At 38.2% G+C, this 17,376-nt stretch overlaps 2 protein-coding genes across 2 annotated transcripts; one reads left to right on the forward strand and one right to left on the reverse strand.

Moving 5' to 3' along the window:
• Positions 1 to 721: 721 nt before the first annotated feature.
• Positions 722 to 2,933, forward strand: LOC134649270 (vesicle transport protein SEC20). Its single transcript, XM_063503995.1, has 5 exons — positions 722 to 938; positions 1,125 to 1,297; positions 1,753 to 1,910; positions 2,442 to 2,545; positions 2,736 to 2,933. Exons 1-5 carry the CDS (start codon positions 792 to 794, stop codon positions 2,898 to 2,900), a joined length of 747 nt encoding a protein of 248 aa, XP_063360065.1. The 5' UTR covers positions 722 to 791; the 3' UTR covers positions 2,901 to 2,933.
• A 1,306-nt stretch (positions 2,934 to 4,239) lies between these two features.
• LOC134649158 (odorant receptor 46a-like) lies at positions 4,240 to 16,947 on the reverse strand. The gene is made up of 8 exons (XM_063503871.1): positions 16,142 to 16,947; positions 15,749 to 15,848; positions 14,013 to 14,120; positions 13,771 to 13,926; positions 6,909 to 7,148; positions 6,141 to 6,314; positions 5,739 to 5,896; positions 4,240 to 4,390 (listed from the first exon to the last, which is right to left on the reverse strand). The coding sequence occupies exons 1-8, from the start codon at positions 16,915 to 16,917 to the stop codon at positions 4,240 to 4,242; spliced, it is 1,863 nt and encodes a 620-aa protein (XP_063359941.1). The 5' UTR covers positions 16,918 to 16,947.
• Positions 16,948 to 17,376: the final 429 nt, after the last annotated feature.

The following is a 17,376-nucleotide window of genomic DNA, read 5'->3' on the forward strand; positions in this document are numbered from 1 at the left end:
ATTATACGTTTCGTCTAGTGATTCACTTCACAAGACTTCTTTGGTTGTCATCCAACTTGTAGTATTCTACAAGCAAGAAAAGCCTGTTTGTCAATGGAATAAGACCTGTTTTATTTTCACATCAGATTCATCAGATCTCATTTGGGATTTGTCAGAAAAATGACGTCATGATGAAGGTTCGTTCAAAAGTGGTTCAAAAACACCATTTTTGTGTTTAATATATATTGAAGTAAACTTGGAAAAACAAAGTTTATATCTAACTTTTATAATCCTGATTTGCCTTTGTTACTTCAAGTTGAGTTTTTATTAATGTAGAACTAAATAAAATGGTGTTACACAAGAAAGTATTAATTGTAGTTTGGCCCAGGACTGTATCATTTCAAACATAGACGGAGGTAATCATACTGTCTTTATCTTACGCTATTACTAGCATCTAAAAGAAAGTGATGAGTATAATTGGTTAAGGCTATAGATGGTCAAGCAGATCTTGTCAGTAGATTTGAAAAATGTAGGCGCGAAAGGATATCGTCCCATAGAAAATTTGAATTTCGCACCATATTTTACTGGCAAGATCTGCTTGACCAGCTATATAAGTGCTATAACTTACTCTTTGCTATAACTCTAAAATGTACTGAAAGGTACGATTTGGCAACACTGCTTGACAGTTGACGTTGTTGACACTTGTACACTGACAGTGACAGTTCAATAGATTGACGTGTGAATTTTGTTCTATTGGGCCTGGGCTAAGTTTGGGCTTTATAATCACTGATAAGTAATTATTTATTAATGCGATGTACAAAATGAATATCAAACCTGATTTAAACAGCATCGATAGTTATCAAAAACTATTCTCTAAGTTAGATAACCCTGACGTGGTTTTTCAAAATTTTGTCAAGAAGTTGGCCAAATATCACTTTCAGGTCAAAGCTACAATACAGGTAAGAAACAAGTTATTTTAACATTATCTTTACCTCAATAAATAATTACATCACAAAGTTTAATACCCTTCATTTTCTTTATATTGAAATCGCTTGGAAACTATTGTATTTTAATGTTTCATTAAATATATTACATTAAATTTCTCTTTCCTTTTCTAATTCCTTACGATTAATTTGTATTTACAGGATATTTTAGAATGTAGAGAATCCATGGAGGCGTTGAGCGAGCTCAATGAAAAGGGTCGGGCAAAGATAAATCTATTGAGAGATGAAATAGAAAATATGGAGTTATATGGGAAGGAAGCTTCTGATGATAAATATACTGCGGAACTGGCTTCCCAGAGGCAACAACTGGCTATGTATGTATTTTATACTTACACATGTATCATAACTTGCTTGGTGACCACTACTTTAATAACTTTGTAAGTCTAATTTTTCCCTCAGGATTAAAAAATTGGTTAGTAATCATTTTTGTAATAACTATGCTAAATCCTTGGGATTATGTAGCCAAGCAGACTTTGCACTCCACTAAGATGCAACTGTCAAAGCTCTAACATGAGGAATTAATTCAATCTCGTAATGTTATAATAATGAGGCTTTGATTATACAACTGTTGATCGTCACATTATAAGTATTCATTCAAATAGGTACTTTTAATCCTTTTGTCTGGAAAACATCCACAGCGAGAATGTGCAGAATCGAAATTTACAGACAATTAAAAGTGGTGCTTACGTCTCGTAGCACCATATTGTAAGCGCCACCACCATAGATATGGATTGTCACATATTTAAATTTCGCATTTTTTTTATTGCAGCCTTCTTAAAGAGTTCAAGGATGCCAACATCTCTAGCATGTTTGCAATCGAGAAGGCTCAGCGGGAGGAGCTGCTCAAGCCGCCAGAAGGAGACGAATCGGCTCTCAGAAACAGAAAGAAAAAAGTTGACCGTGATGCATTGCTTGAAAAATCTTCAGGTATGTCTCACTCTCAAAAACCTTTACTCCATTGGGACCATGCAAATTGGCTCTCCAATCTTCCGCCTTTTAGCCTAAATCCGAGCTTAAACTCATAATCATTTATTTGCTGCAAACATGGTGTTGCAAGGTATTCTTTTAAGTGAGTAGTTAGTGTACCTTATTAGGGTGTAGCAACATTTTTAAAACTATGTACAGTTAGATATACTTAATTTAAAACTAAATTAAACACCAACATAAAATATCAATAAATATAAAATAATGCAATCTATTACTATATTAAACACATATCAATTGTTAATATAAACAACAATTAAGCTCCGTCATATTGCACTGACTGCAACTGGACACATTTTACAAATAAATATTAATGTGTCATTTCCTTGCTAATGTAAGTAAATCATTTTATTTGAATTATATGTTGCCTGTTCTTGTTCATTTTTTTTATTAACTCTAGCAAAAATTTGCATGACAATTGTTTTAATTTAATATGTGCTGCTTTTTAGCATTCTCTATGATTTTTTTTTTCAGGAGTGACTGAGCAGCTGCTACAAATCAGCAGACAGTTAGCTGACACAACACAAAGAAGTCAGAATACACTAGACAGTTTAGTTTCATCCAGTTCTACAGTACATGTAAGTGCATTTATTGTTTTCAAGTCCATATTGTAGTAGGTTGTGTGATCCATGTGGATAGTCATCACATCAACATGGATCACACACATGTGTGATAAGTGATAACACACTGATGCCCATCCATATTTACAACAAAGAAGATCATTACAAACCAAGACTAGACATATTTTATGACCAATTATACTTGCAGGGAACACAATCAGAGCTTCATAACACAGCGGGATCTATATCGGAATCGAGCAAGCTGTTGAAGAAATACGGACGCAGGGAGTTCACAGACAAACTCATTATGTTCTTTGCATTCCTTTTTTTCTTGGCTGTGTGTCTATACATCGTTCAGAAGAGAATGTTTTAGTGTAAACATGCCATTACTTTTATTTTGGTACTATACAGATGTAGTGCATAATTATTTACCATCGTATTTTCACGGAAACGTACGAACGTGTCTTGTTATTTCGGTCAGTTTCGGTACAAAAAGTACTGAGGTTGACTGAAGTAGCATAACAGATACAAACGTTTGCGAGAAAATACGATGGAAAACTATTATCTACATCTGTACCTACTGTTTTATAGACAAATGAAATGAACAATAAATGTGCTTATGCGGTTGAATAGGGTCATTATCTGAGTATATGTCTGCGGTTGCATCTAATTGCCACAACTCTTTTCATCCATTTTGTATGGGTCCCCGCAATTAGACCACAGACTGTGACGCTGCCTTATAGGAAAATGATTATATGGCTGAATGAAACCGTGTATTTTTCTTTCGATTTTAGTTGAATTTATTAGTATTTCCGAACGTTTATTTGTCTATGATTGTAGGCATAGATGATGCTGAAGCACAACTGTATTTAAAATATTTAATGTGTGCTTTTAGAATGTATTTTTTCCGGCGTTAGCGGAATTATTTATATGATGGACTGCTATTTTAATTTGTAATGATTATTATGCCTAAGTTTTGCAATTTATTTGTAAATATTTTGTAAATATACCTAGGTAATTTAAATAAAATATGTTTTAATGAATTTTTGTTGTTTTGGCGATTTTCAATAGCGTTACCTTAATTGCACGCAAGATGGTGCTGTTCGATTAATAAAAACATATAAAAATCTTAATCGTGTTATTAAGGGTTAATAGGTAGGTAACCCGGACTCGTTGTCTTTAACCACACTAGCTCGTAAAGGTCCTCTTGATTGTTCAAAAACGGATGAGAAAGTTGCATTTTACACGCAAAGTAATTTGATGCAAATTTTGAATATCCTTCAAGGATAGAGTTGACTTTTAATTGAATGATAAATATTTAATAACGTTCATTTGGATTTGATTTTGTTTGATGTTTTAGCGGTTAAACAATAACTTTTCGCCCTTGTAAAACAAATAATAGTTACCAAAGAACATCTACGTTTTACACGCCGAGTATGGTAAAAACAAATATAGGACAATAGAACTCTGAATCTTCGTATTGGTAAAATAAAACAACGGATTAAAACCGAAATTAATTTCAACCTAAAATAAAACTAAAACTTTATATGATTAAGTATAAACTAATATAAAATAAAACCCTGTAACTCGCTTTCAATTTTCCAGATTTTTTAACTTCATTCAACTAAATAGGATTTAATAATCTTCATGCACTAACTTTGGTTACTTATCCACATGTATCTACAAACACACATATCATCATGTCATATTTGTCATGGCCAAAAATGTTCGCCCAAGATCTCATACGCCCTATTGACGTTGTCAGTAATGTCCTTAGCGGGTAGGTCCCGGACTGAGATCCAGGTGCTTCCACTGGAGCCTTTCTTGTACGCTTCTATCACACTCTGAGCTGCTGATTCCATGCTGTAAACAGACAGGCAAATTCAATAGCTTTTAGGACAGATCACACCTACGAAGGCCAATCATATTACCCAGGGATGTTGCGGATACAGATTTTTTGACATCCGCGGATGCGGATGCGGATGCGGATATTTAAAGGCTCACATCCGCGGATGCGGATGCGGATGCGGATGTCAAGATTAAGGTACTTAGAAAACGTCAAATATTACATTTTTAGTATTTTTTTATTTAAAAAAACGAAACGTTTAGTAAATACTAAACGTTTCGTTTTTTTAAATAAAGTACCATTCCAAGTTACTGTTTACTAAATATAACGCACCTACATTCTTGCTCAAATGAGCAAGAATGTAGGTGCGTTATATTTAGTAAACAGTAACTTGGCCGACTTTTCTGGATCTAGACGATTTCGTTATAGGTAATGACGAAATTACCTAGCACTTACGCCGCCGCTAAGACGTTCCTGTACCGACTTGTTCGACATCCGCATCCGCATAAGCTCCGCATCGATTTTATGCGGATGCGGATGCAGATGCGGATGTTGAAAATAATGCGGAAGTTCCGCGGTTGCGGATGCGGATGCGGATGTTCGCAACATCCCTGATATTACCATTCATAAATCATAAGCAAGATTCACTCGTAACGACCGTAACGTTATCATATCATGTTAACTGTGATAGTACCTATAGATTCCCTTATTCAAAGTCATCTAGTCAGATTCGTGTACTTTCACGCTAGCTCGTAGGTATCCAAAATGCTCGTTATTTATTTATTTATTTACATAAGGAGATCCAACAGCTAACTAAATGACAATGGAATCTTAAATAGATATATAGAGCCAATTACAGGAACTCACGAATAGTTAGTTATGCTCAATAAAGAGCAGGAGCAATAGGTACTTAGATACTGGTTTGGACCCTTTAACTCAGTGTACGTTGTGTGAGTCTTCAACGATCTCAAAACCTGGGGCCTTACCAAGATGTCCTTATTGCGATTCTGTTTAGGTAGGCGATTAGGTGGTTAGTTTAGGTCCTAAACAGACTCGCAATAAGGACATCATGGTAAGGCCCCTGACGAGTAATATTGAACCTCCGAGTCTGAGACTGCCATCGAATGATATTACCATGGTTTGTACCTACTCAGTTCAGATTTGGCATGATGCCCACGGTTGCTCTGCACCGCTCGTCGTTGACAGCACATTCATCCTCCATCGTCACACTTTGCAACGTCTCTAAATGTCACGCGCTGTGTGGTTTCGACGTAGCCCACAGTTTCGCCGGAACCAGTCTTTCTTCAATATTCTTTTAGGAAATCACAATAGGTTCGGTTAGAGTGTATAGTAAGTCGTACGCACCGTTGTACATAGGATTCATAAATTAGACTGGATATGTTTTCGCCGGCCATGCTCTTATCGAGTGAACCCAGCTTCTGACCGCTGATGAGACTGGTTTCGGTGGCTCCAAAACACATTGCCAGGACGCGGACGCCAGTCTTCTCGTAGTAGTCCTCTTTCTGAAATTATTATTACGTAGGTGTCAAAAATACCTATAAAACTAGTCTTGGCGGAGAATGAATAAATAAGTTAGCCTGAGAAAATCACAAACGAAGAAGAGGGAGACCAGAGACTATACATTGGGAGAGAATGTCTCGCACAAGTCTCACTGATTATCGTGCCTTCTAAAATGTTATAGTATCTTCGCTGTGTGTGACGCCCTTTACAGTTACTACTTAGTCCGATACATCAAAAAATACATACACCAATACAGTTGCTGAACTGGAGAACTGCCGACTTGGTGGCCCAGTAGATGGGCATGACTGACACCTGGCAAAGGCCGGCGGCAGAAGCTATGTTGATGACGGTGCCTCCTTTACCGCCTTCGTCTGTACGCATCAGCTCTAGGGCTTTCAAGGTGCTGGTGATCAGAGCAGTCTGGAAGTATATTATGTAAATATTTTTTGAATAATATAGAACTAACACAATATAGAAGAGGGTGCAGTTCTGTACACAGAACTAGTGAACCTAGGACATTTCTCGATGCCCTCGAAAGCTAACATTTGCTATGAAGCTTTGGACAAAAATCTTGACTAAAAAAACCGGCCAACCAAGGTGTAGGGTTAGTAAAGTCAGGGCTTAGGAGCCTGGCTTTTGCTAAGATCTGATAACTTTTTAACAGTAAAAAAAAAGCTAGTGAGTCTTGGCCGCCAATTGTGCATGGAATATTTTTGGTGTGGGATTACATTTTAACTGACTTAGGGTCAATTGCACCAAACTCTTTGTCATCGTTAAAGAGTTTGTATGTAAATTTTATTGTATGGAAACTTTCATAGTACCTAAACCGCCGCGGCGCGCCTGGTGACGTTGATCAATCTGTCAATAAGTGCCGATGGTGTTGCACTTAATGACTTTAATGAGCCTTTCACCATACGCAGCAAGCACGCAGCCTTCGATCACTCGGTAGTGGAACCCGAATCCGAGTCACAGAGTCAGTTATTTTTGTATTCTCGTTTACCCACAAAGCCTTACCACGTTAATCGCAATTTCTTTTTTATACACGTGCGGGGCATCGTTCATGATGCCAGCATTGTTGACTACCAGGTCGAGGCCCCCATGGCCCGCTACGACGGACTGGAACGCCGCAAACAGCTGATCGTCGTTCGTGACGTCGCACTGGTAGAACTTGCTCTTATTGGCGCCATATTCAGCGTTTAACTCGTTTTGGAACGCAGTCCCTCTAGTCTCATCGATGTCCAGAATGGCGACATGCTGCGAAGTATTTATAATTTATAATTATGCTTATTAAGTTGAGAAAAATGTAGGGTTAACGCTAAGAAGAGATTAGGTACAGTCGCCATCAGATATATCGGAGCGGCCAAGATGTGCACAATATCTGAACACGCACTCTAACGCCTTGCCAATAGAGGCGTGTTCAAATATTTGTGAGCGCCTTGACCGCTCCGATATATCTGATGGCGACTGTACGTAACTTGACTCAAAACACGAAAGGTTGTGGGTCGACTCCTCAGCGCTCAATAGTTTCAATAATTATAATTAAAAAAAATATATCACTAGGTATGTGCTATATGGGTTTCGGGGGCGAAAAATCGATCTAGCTAGGTTTTATCTCTGGGAAAACGCGCATTTTTGAGTTTTTATATGTTTTTCGAGCAATGACGAAAACAACAACCCCAGATAACGAAAAAGATAAACAATTTTATTTGGTTTCTAATCTTTGTCACTTATGTAACCTTTTTTAATCCCATTAAGTGGCAAGGTTCTCCTCACACCACTTACCTTGGCTCCTTCAGCCAGCAGCAGCCTCACCATCCCCGCGCCCACGCCGTTAGCAGCTCCCGTCACAAGCGCGACCTTGCCGTTCAAATCGTACGCCATGCTGCGTGCGCGCCGCTTTACGAACTACTGATGAATGCGCGGAAGATGTCTAACATTCTTATATGCAACCTAATACACACAGTCACCTGATTGATAAGGGCAGGTGCGAGTCAAAAATTTCCATTTTTTTCTCTTGACCGAATTGAGAAATATAAGGCAACAGGCTACAAAAGCCAGAAATGATAGTCAAAGTCCGACAATCGTATGTACCTACTTCACCTGAGAGCCTATCTTGGAGTATGGAGAATAAGAAAATTGCGATTTTGTCGGTGAAATATTGCGTTTATGTGTATAGTTGCTATACCTACAATATTTGTTTGGATAAAATGTAAGGAATCGAATGGTACCTACCCTTACTTTATTAAAATAATATATATATATAAAATGATCCTATCACGGTTCCGTATTTTTCCCTTTGAGATACGGAACCTTAAAAAACTATAATTTAGGCGTTTAAAAACTTTAAAATAAATACGACCATGAGATGTGGGTTTCCACACAGAAGGGCCCTTATGATTCAAGTGCAATAAGGACCTTATTATCTGAAACTCCAACAGAAATTCTGATAGAATGGTGCTTATTGCACACGAAGCACACGGGCCCTTCTCTATGGAAAGCCACAAACAGTGGCCACAAATAACTAACGCTATATAAAACAACATGAAGGAAAGCAAATAAGAGAATTAACGACGACGCAGGTATAAGTGAAAATTTGCTCTATGAAAAACATATGATGAAAACCTACCCTGATTATCAATGATTTACAGTTAGTTTGAATTAAATGATACCATTTCCAACACGAATGTCGGAACAGGTAAAACGGTAGTGCACGGCTCTTCCGAATGACCCTGCTATGTATGTATGTATGTATGTTCTTGCAATGTCCTGACATTACCTAGGCCGAGTTTCACACCGTACGGATGCTTAATCAATGTTGCGTTATCGTTGCGTTGTTAGTTGCTATTTACCTAGTAGGTGCATACTGCATATGTGACCTACCTATTTTCAAATCAATTTTAAACAAGTTAAAATAAGTTTACCAGACAGTTGATCACATAAATTGTCTAATTTAATTTTTCTGTGGTATATTGATTTGCTGTCACTTAACACACAACTGATGTGAAATAACGACATCGACACATCTTCATTATTGAAGCAGTTGCCTACTTTTGTCGAAACTATTCAAACTATTAGACTACATTCCTGTACCTTATTCTGGCGGTATGGTCTTGGGTCGTCCCATTCGTTTTTCGTCAAGTTCTTAAATTAGTCCTATTCTGCTTTCGTCACCTATTCTACATTCGTCACAATCGTCGGTGGCTTTCGTCGTATACTATACTAGCTTGGCTCCAGCAGTAGAGCCAATTTAAAGTGATCAGAGCTCATTAACTAATCGTTCCTGATGACCCTGTGTAATGATTGCTCATAAGTACATAGATTATACCTCAGGTGAGCGGGAAGACCTGAAATTGTTATGACTCGTACTTTCCTAAGAAATTTTCAACAAAATATAATAATAGTAAATCGTAAGGGCAGCATCCGCTTGGTGTACTCCTTACATTTCATTGAAGTGTCAAAAGGGCCTTTACGTGTTGGTTTCGGCTCCGCGCACGCCTCCCAAAGGTCCGGAACACCAATGTTCCGTGATAGGAAAAACATACAAATAATAATAGTTCAGTTACAGAAATAAATATGGAAGCCTCCTTATGTATGAGTATAAGCTATCTATAGTTACATATATATATCATTGTTTGTCTATAAGATCATGTATCTTGACTCTTGAGCTTACATCTTATCCGACCTCAATCAAGTTCTTATTCTAATTATTGTCACTGAATGAGAGTAAATTGTGTATTTTCTGTAATCTAATCAGGAAATAAACATTTACACATTAATATTTAAGGTAGCGGATGCATCGTTGCATCGCGAACATATATGTTTGTACGCGGTTGTTTAATTAAATAAAATTGTAGGTAAACATTTAACTTATAATACACGTGTTATAAGATAATAAACTATAATAGATACTATATGTGTCCACTGTTTAACTGAGGTGGTTGATAAGATGTTAAGGCTCATTTAGATTATTTAATGCAACTTGAAAAGAGTTAAAGACGAGCAGGAACAAAATGAAAACACCTCTATTCATGTAATCATGTTATTTTTTATTTTATTTCATTTTATGTGATTAATTTATTTTTCTACTCCCGTACTTTTACTTATTTGTAATTTAAAGGGTCGTGCACACACCTTTAAAACCCTACCTTATAGTTGTCAAGACAAGTCTTTAGTCTATTCCCCAAAAAACCATTAACAACGCAGTATCTTTTTGGCACTTTTTTGATACTTCGTGTAATTACCGCTTAAAAAATATTGACTGAAATACATTGTTGCCAACCTTATTTTTCTCAAACATGCAATGAAATGTCGTCGCTCCGGGCGTTATATCAGGCTTCGAAGTATCACGTTTAGGGCGGAGCAACTTCAGAGAACTGTAAAGGAATTTCATACGAAATTGAAGGCCTAGGCCGGGAAGTAATTTTTTTTTTTAATTCTAATGTAAACATGGGGTCTGTGTCCATGAACAGACTAAACAGCCGAATTATATTTTTTTTTTATATTTTTGGTGAATGAATGGTTATCGGACCAAAATATCCGTGTTAACGCCTGTTATACACGAACGTACTGATATTAAGAATACGAATCTGTATGATTCAATGTGTTGATGAATAAATTTAAAATTTAGTCTATACGTAAGTCACCAGAGACCATAGACAATATTTAAAATCCTCTGCATTTATTTTATTTATAGAAATTGAGATTCTTATTATCAGATTGTGTATAATGGCCCTAATAAGGTCTATTCGAACCCTACACACGCGAAATACGGACGACATCCGTAAAAAAAAAACAATTATGGCGGGATTGGAAGGAAAATGAAAAAACTTTTGTTGTGAAGTTGGATTTTTATTATAAAGATTATAAATTTGTTTTTTTGAGTGGTGTGTTTTTTTATTTCATTGCATGTTTGAGAAAAGCACTATACATGCCTAGCCGTGAAAAGGTCTTGCCGGCTTCGTATCACTATCCGGCCTCCCTACGGTCGGCCGGCTATACCTACTCACCCGGCAAGCCCTTCTTTCCCGGCGTCTGCAGTAATGTACTATTAAATGTCATCTCTGACAAATAAGTGAACCATAGACATGTTTTATTAATTTCATTCATTTTTTGCCCGCCCGTACCCTCCATTTTTGCTACTTCTTGAATGAAAAATATTTGTTAAATTTACAATTTTATTTCAAAGTAAGTGCTTGGTCGTAGAAAAAGTATTGTATGCAACGTTGTTTATCTGAGTCAAAAAATACTCGTGGCGTCTTTGTTAACAATTTTCTGCCTCGCCTCAAATTGTTACTCACGCCACTCGCCTTTTTTGGCCTCTCTTAAACAACGGTTGCATAAAATACTATTTATGTGATCGTCCCACAGAAAGTAATCTACATTTACTTGCACCTGAGTGTAACTAAATTTTAATAAGCAAAAGCATTCGCTCATGGCTTTCCATCGGAGAAGGGTACCTACTTGATAATCCTTATGCACATGGAACATAAGCTGCATAAGCATCATTTCTCTAATGGAAAGCCGCATCACTATCACTACATAGTATAAAACAAAGTCGCTTCCCGCTGTCTGTCTGTCTGTCTGTATGCTTAGATCTTAAAAACTACGCAACGGATTTTGATGCATTTTTTTAATAGATAGAGTAATACAAGAAGAAGGTTTATGTATAATTTGTTAACTCGTGCGAAGCCGGGGCGGGTCGCTAGTATTATATATTGGCTTAAGCTACAACGTCGTATAATACGGCGAAAATGGAGTACCCGTTGTACAGCGTCTGATAACGAAATAAAATCGTATTAGGTACTTGAATTACGAGGGCTGTTTGATAAGTACCCGTTTTCCAAATGTATTAATATCACGGGCCGAAAATATGTATACAATCGTTTTAAGCCATTTTTCAGAGGTGGGAAAATTAAAAAAAAAACAGCATTCTTTTGTTTTTTTCTCATTTGACAGCGATTCAGTGAAAGCGTGAACTTAAAATTGTGAAAATGGAGAAAGAGCAGTATCGGTCTGTAATTAGATTCTTGTTTTTGGAAGGAAAAACATGTGATGAAATAAAAGTAAGAATGCAAGCGGTTTACCATGAATGTGCTCCTTCTATGACAACCGTCAGATACTGGTTTAACGAGTTTAAGCGGGGGAGAACAACCGCCTTTGATGAGGATCGCCCAGGCCGCCCAATTGAGGTGACTACAGACGATATGGTTAAGAAAATTGAAAATATCGTTTTAGTCGACCGCCGAATTGAACTTCGAGAAATCGTTGATGCTGTAAATGTTCCAATCGAGCGGGTACAAAACATATTAGAAGAAAAATTGGGTATGAAGACAGTATCGGCGAGGTGGGTGCCGCGTTTACTCACGGAGGAGCAAAAACGGAACCGACTGACTACTTCGGAGCAGTGTTTGGCCGTGTTCAAACGTAACCCGAAGGAGTTTCTGCGTCGTTTCGTGACCGTAGACGAAACGTGGGTCACCACTACCCCCCGGAAATGAAAGGGCAGTCGAAGCAGTGGATTTTACCGGGTGAACCTGCGCGAAAGATAGCAAAAATCGTTGGCTGGAAAGGTCAGGCCACCGTTTTTTGGGATTCGCAGGGTATTATACATATTGAGTTCTTAGAAAAGGGGAAAACGATAACAGGGCAGTACTATGCCAATTTATTGGATGAATTTGACGCTGGGTTGAAGGACAAACGACCCCATTTAAAAAATAAAAAAGTACTGTCTCATCACGACAACGCACCAGCTCATTCGTCTAGAGTTGTGATGGCTAAATTAACACAATTACGCTACGCCCTATTGCCTTACCCCCCGTATTCTCCAGATTTGACCCCATGCGATTTATTTTTGTTTCCCAACCTGAAAAAATGGCTCGGTGGTAAGCGATTTGGATCAAATGACGAAGTCATTGCCGCCACAGAGGCCTATTTTAATGACTTTCCGAAATCATACTTTTTGGATGGTTTATTGAAGCTTGAATATAGGTGGAACAAGTGTATAGAGTTAAAAGGAGACTATGAAGAAAAATAAATGCATATAAACAAAAACAACTGATTATTTTTTTCATAAACGGGTACTTATCAAACAGCCCTCGTAGTTATAAAACCATTTCGGTTTTTACCTACTACGAAACTTAAACTAATCAATTTTTGGAAAAATTACTGTCTTGGGTGAGACTTGAACTCACGGCGTCTGGGTCGATATTCCAGCGCTCTGCCACCTGAGCCACCAAGACCTCATCCATAGCCAGCAAATCTTTCCACCATATTATGGGTCTAGGGGACCCTAGCGACATCTACCGTAAGAGCGTTACACTTCCTAAACGGCTACCGGAGTTCCAAGTCATATTGGAAATTCACCAGTTACGATGTGCTATTACCCATACTAATTTAATTTAACAAGCAGAAACGTCTGCGACCGATGATGCCGTTTAGGAAGTGTAACGCTCTTACGGTAGATGTCGCTAGGGTCCCCTAATAGACTCATAATATGGTGGAAAGATTTGCTGGCTATGGATGAGGTCTTGGTGGCTCAGATGGCAGAGCGCTGGAATATCGATCCAGACGCTGTGAGTTCGAGTCTCACCCAAGACAGTAATTTTTCCATTTTTAAATTTATTCTAAGCTTTATAGCATCGGTCGCAGACGTTTCTGCTTGTAAAATTAAATGAAATTAATCAGTTTGCAAACGCCATATTATGTTATGACCACAAGGGTTGTGATACTTGGATGAGGTTACTTAAATTTATGGACTTCACATAATAATATTTGTGTCAATTTTCTTCGGGCTGTGTATAATAATAAGGAGAATCTGCGGCTGTGGGGAGAGAATATTTCAGCTCGCTTTATTTACGCGATCGCGTTTATGGCTTACCTGACTGTAAGTCTGTATAGACATGGCGACCATGCCTCCAGCACTCAAATACAGCGGTTTCTGGGCTACTCTCAGAAGGATCAACAAATCTTTCTGCAGGTCCAATGGCCATGATATCCACGAAGATTCGTATGCCACCAATGCAAGATTCCCACTCTATAATCAAACCACAGATGCAGGGGTTTTTGTGCTCAGTATGGTGACTATGGTGGATAACATTTACAAACAAACAAAAAACCAACCTGAATAATCATCTCATTACCCAAATAGCAATAAATGTATGCATTCATCAAAGCGATACACAAAAAGGCAAAGAAAGTAGCCAACAGAGTTTTCTGCTCGAATCCAACCTGAAACAATTAGTAATTGAAGAAATATTACTTTTATAGGAATATTTAAAAAATAAGTTTTAAATAAAATATGACCCGGAATGGAAGGATTGCCTGCCTCGTAATTAGACAACTCCGTTGAGGCTGCGTTGCCAATACACTGCTAATACATATAAGGAGATTTCTTCCTTTCCTGCCTTACATCAATATTTTTATCTATAGCCCGGGAAGTAGTGTCATAAGTCTGCCGTGTGGTGGCCGGCTTTAGAATAGCGCCAACCCTCACATGGGATAAGGGTGTCGTACGAGGCGACTAAGTCCACAAACGAAGCAAAAAGCTGTTTCGTCACAGGGGAGATGGACCTCTTAGCATTGGCTTGCAATCCATCTAGGAGAAGGATACTCCAAAATTAAATCCCGGTATGGAGTTACCGTAAGGCGCGAGTAGGGTCCAACTTGAAATAAGCGGCAGATTCCTGCAGTCGACCTGCCTCCACACGTATTGGCTCGCCTTTCCTGTGGGTTAAGTTAAGACAGTAAAGCCGAGAGGGTAATGCAGGTGCTGGGCATCCCTGCGTTTCCTTAATTCCGTCCCAGGCGGTGTTAAGTCTGGAGAGGTCATTGTCTCTCCGATTTGCACCATAAATCGTCTGCAATAGACGCAAAGGCCAATTGAGTGTCATAAGGTGCGAATTTTGGTATCGGATGAATTCACTTAGCACAGATGTAATATGTATACTATACGTTAAGCTAAGCTAATTGAGCCCGATAGCCATCCGCCACCCCCTGGCAGTAGGTAGGCAGGGGGGGGGCAGACAAAGTGATTTGTAATGGATTCAAACTTTCAACTCTTTTTAACCCTGTTAGGGGATGAATTTTTAAAAACGCTGAAATTACTTTTCTTGTATTCTAATAATATGCGCACATACAAAGTTTCAAGTCCCACACTCGAAAAAATGTTTGATCAACGTACAAATTTTCAACCCCTATTTCGCCACCTTAGGGGATGAATTTTCAAAAACGCTGAAGTTAGTTTTCTTGTATTTCAATAATATATCTTTTAACGAAGTTTGAACTACCTTAAAATAAAACATGAACCCCATACAAACTTTCATCCCCTTTTTAACTCCCTTAGGGGTTGAATTTATCAAAATCGCGTCTTATCTCTTGTACACATTATAAATGTAACCTGGTGTGCAAATTTCAACTTTCTAGCAATTGTAGTTTCTGCTGATAATAGTACTGATAATTGAATAAAAAAAATAGCAAACCGATTTTGATATGTTCGTCAATATTTCCTTTTTTTTCTATTAAACTATACAATAAATGTCTAAAAAATGAATTTCTCATGCCCGATTTATCAGAAAATGACAGCACACTCGACATATTAGGTAAATAGAAGCTGGTATGATTTTTTTCTGAAGCGCGGCGTCGTGTAACTTTGACTGCCCCCCCCCCCCCCTGCCTACTTTCCTGGGGGTGGCGGATCGCTACCAGGCTCAATTAGCTTAGTTTTTCGTATATTACATCTGTGCCAAGTGAATTCGTCCGATACCAAAATTTGCACCTCCCATACATTGGGTGACACTACTTCACGGAGTACCTACTATAACTAGGTATCATGAATATCATGATATTAAGGTACCTACCATTGTAGCCATCAAAGCATTGAGACACAATTCTAAAGTGACCGCTAAGTTCTGGATCAAGAAATACTCTTCGAAAATTGTATTCATATCTTGAGTGTACCTGTAAAATTTTCCATCCATACAAGTTTGTTATATTTCATATATTTTATCATGATTTTAAACTAAACTAGTAGTTCACACCGAACTCAGAACTCGCGGTTCGCCAAAAACTATATTAGATTATATTCGATCAGGCAACCTATGGTAGGACGCCACCATAGGTTGCCATCCTTTATAGATTCCTTTGATGCACTATATTGCTTATGCAGAACGATATCCAATGATAACGCCCTGCATACGCAATGTGGCGTAATCCACACATCCTAATGCAAAATATTAGGTAAAACAACTTACCCCATCAGCCGAACATGTTTTTTTACAATATCTTTAAATTCCTTTCTCACAGCTCCTTCAGTCATAGAAGTGAACTCCAGCGCCCTGATCCTATCTTGCAGTTCGACCAGCTGGTCGCACAAGTACATTGTCAAGCTGCAGACTATCCCTTGCATAGCTATACCTCGGTAAATCACCGGCACCACAATGGTAATGGCCACCAGTTGAGATGCCGTCAGCAAATTCATCTTGCTTTCCCTCGGATCGAAGGGCATCCAAGACTCTACAGACATTTCGTTATGATACATAGCTAAAGCACTAAACGCACCTACTACAGACGTACTCAATCCAGTTACAATTATGATCATCATCAACATCATCTTTTTACGCTCTTCGGTTAACTGATCGCCTGAATTAATAATCTCGGAAATCAGAATCTCAACCTGCCTGCGTTTGAAAACGAAAATAACCACTTTTGCGACAAAATTGTATGCGACCAGACACTTGTCTAAGTTGGTCATGAACAGAACAACGTCATTCTTTATACGATAGGTCCCGATGCCACTAATAATCATGAAAATAATTGATAGTACGTGCGTAGTCTTTTCGTACATTTTGTACAGAGTTGGGTGCGCTTTGGCCCAAGGATCATCCGGCCATAATCCGACAAGAAACAAATATTTTAAATTATAAGCAAAGAAGTCATCGGTCAGCTCTAAAAGTGAACCTAACATCTTGAAAGCCTTATAACTTGTAAATTGAAATATAATCGCATTGAATAAAAATTGTCTTGCCATTTTAGTTAGTGAAAGTTTTAATTTGACTTTTACTAAAGTTCAATAGACTAGGCCAGTGGTAGGCAAAGTAGGTACATACGGCCCGCGTGCCATCTCTGGCCCGCGAATGAACTTAATCTGGCCCGCCGCTGGTCCTTCGACATTATAAGTATATGGCCCGCGACCCTCAAAATAATGAAAAGGTATTTTAGCTGCAATTCTGGCCCTCCCCTGAAATCTCTTCTTGACCTGGACCTGAAACTTTCTGGTCCCCCATAAAAAAAGTTTGCTCACCACTGAACTAGAAAGTTAGCATAATGCTACACAGACATTAACTGTACTTATAACTCGGCGAAAGCTCATGAAGGTCAGCTTATAACTACTCCATAAGTACTCAATTAGAGAAGTTTAATATCGCCGCTATACTTACTCAACCTCGTATCTGCAACACTCATTTGATGACAAAAACGCCCGTATTCC

The sequence above is a fragment of the Cydia amplana genome, chromosome 6 (genome assembly GCF_948474715.1).
Source record: "Cydia amplana chromosome 6, ilCydAmpl1.1, whole genome shotgun sequence".
Classification (NCBI taxonomy): domain Eukaryota; kingdom Metazoa; phylum Arthropoda; class Insecta; order Lepidoptera; family Tortricidae; genus Cydia; species Cydia amplana.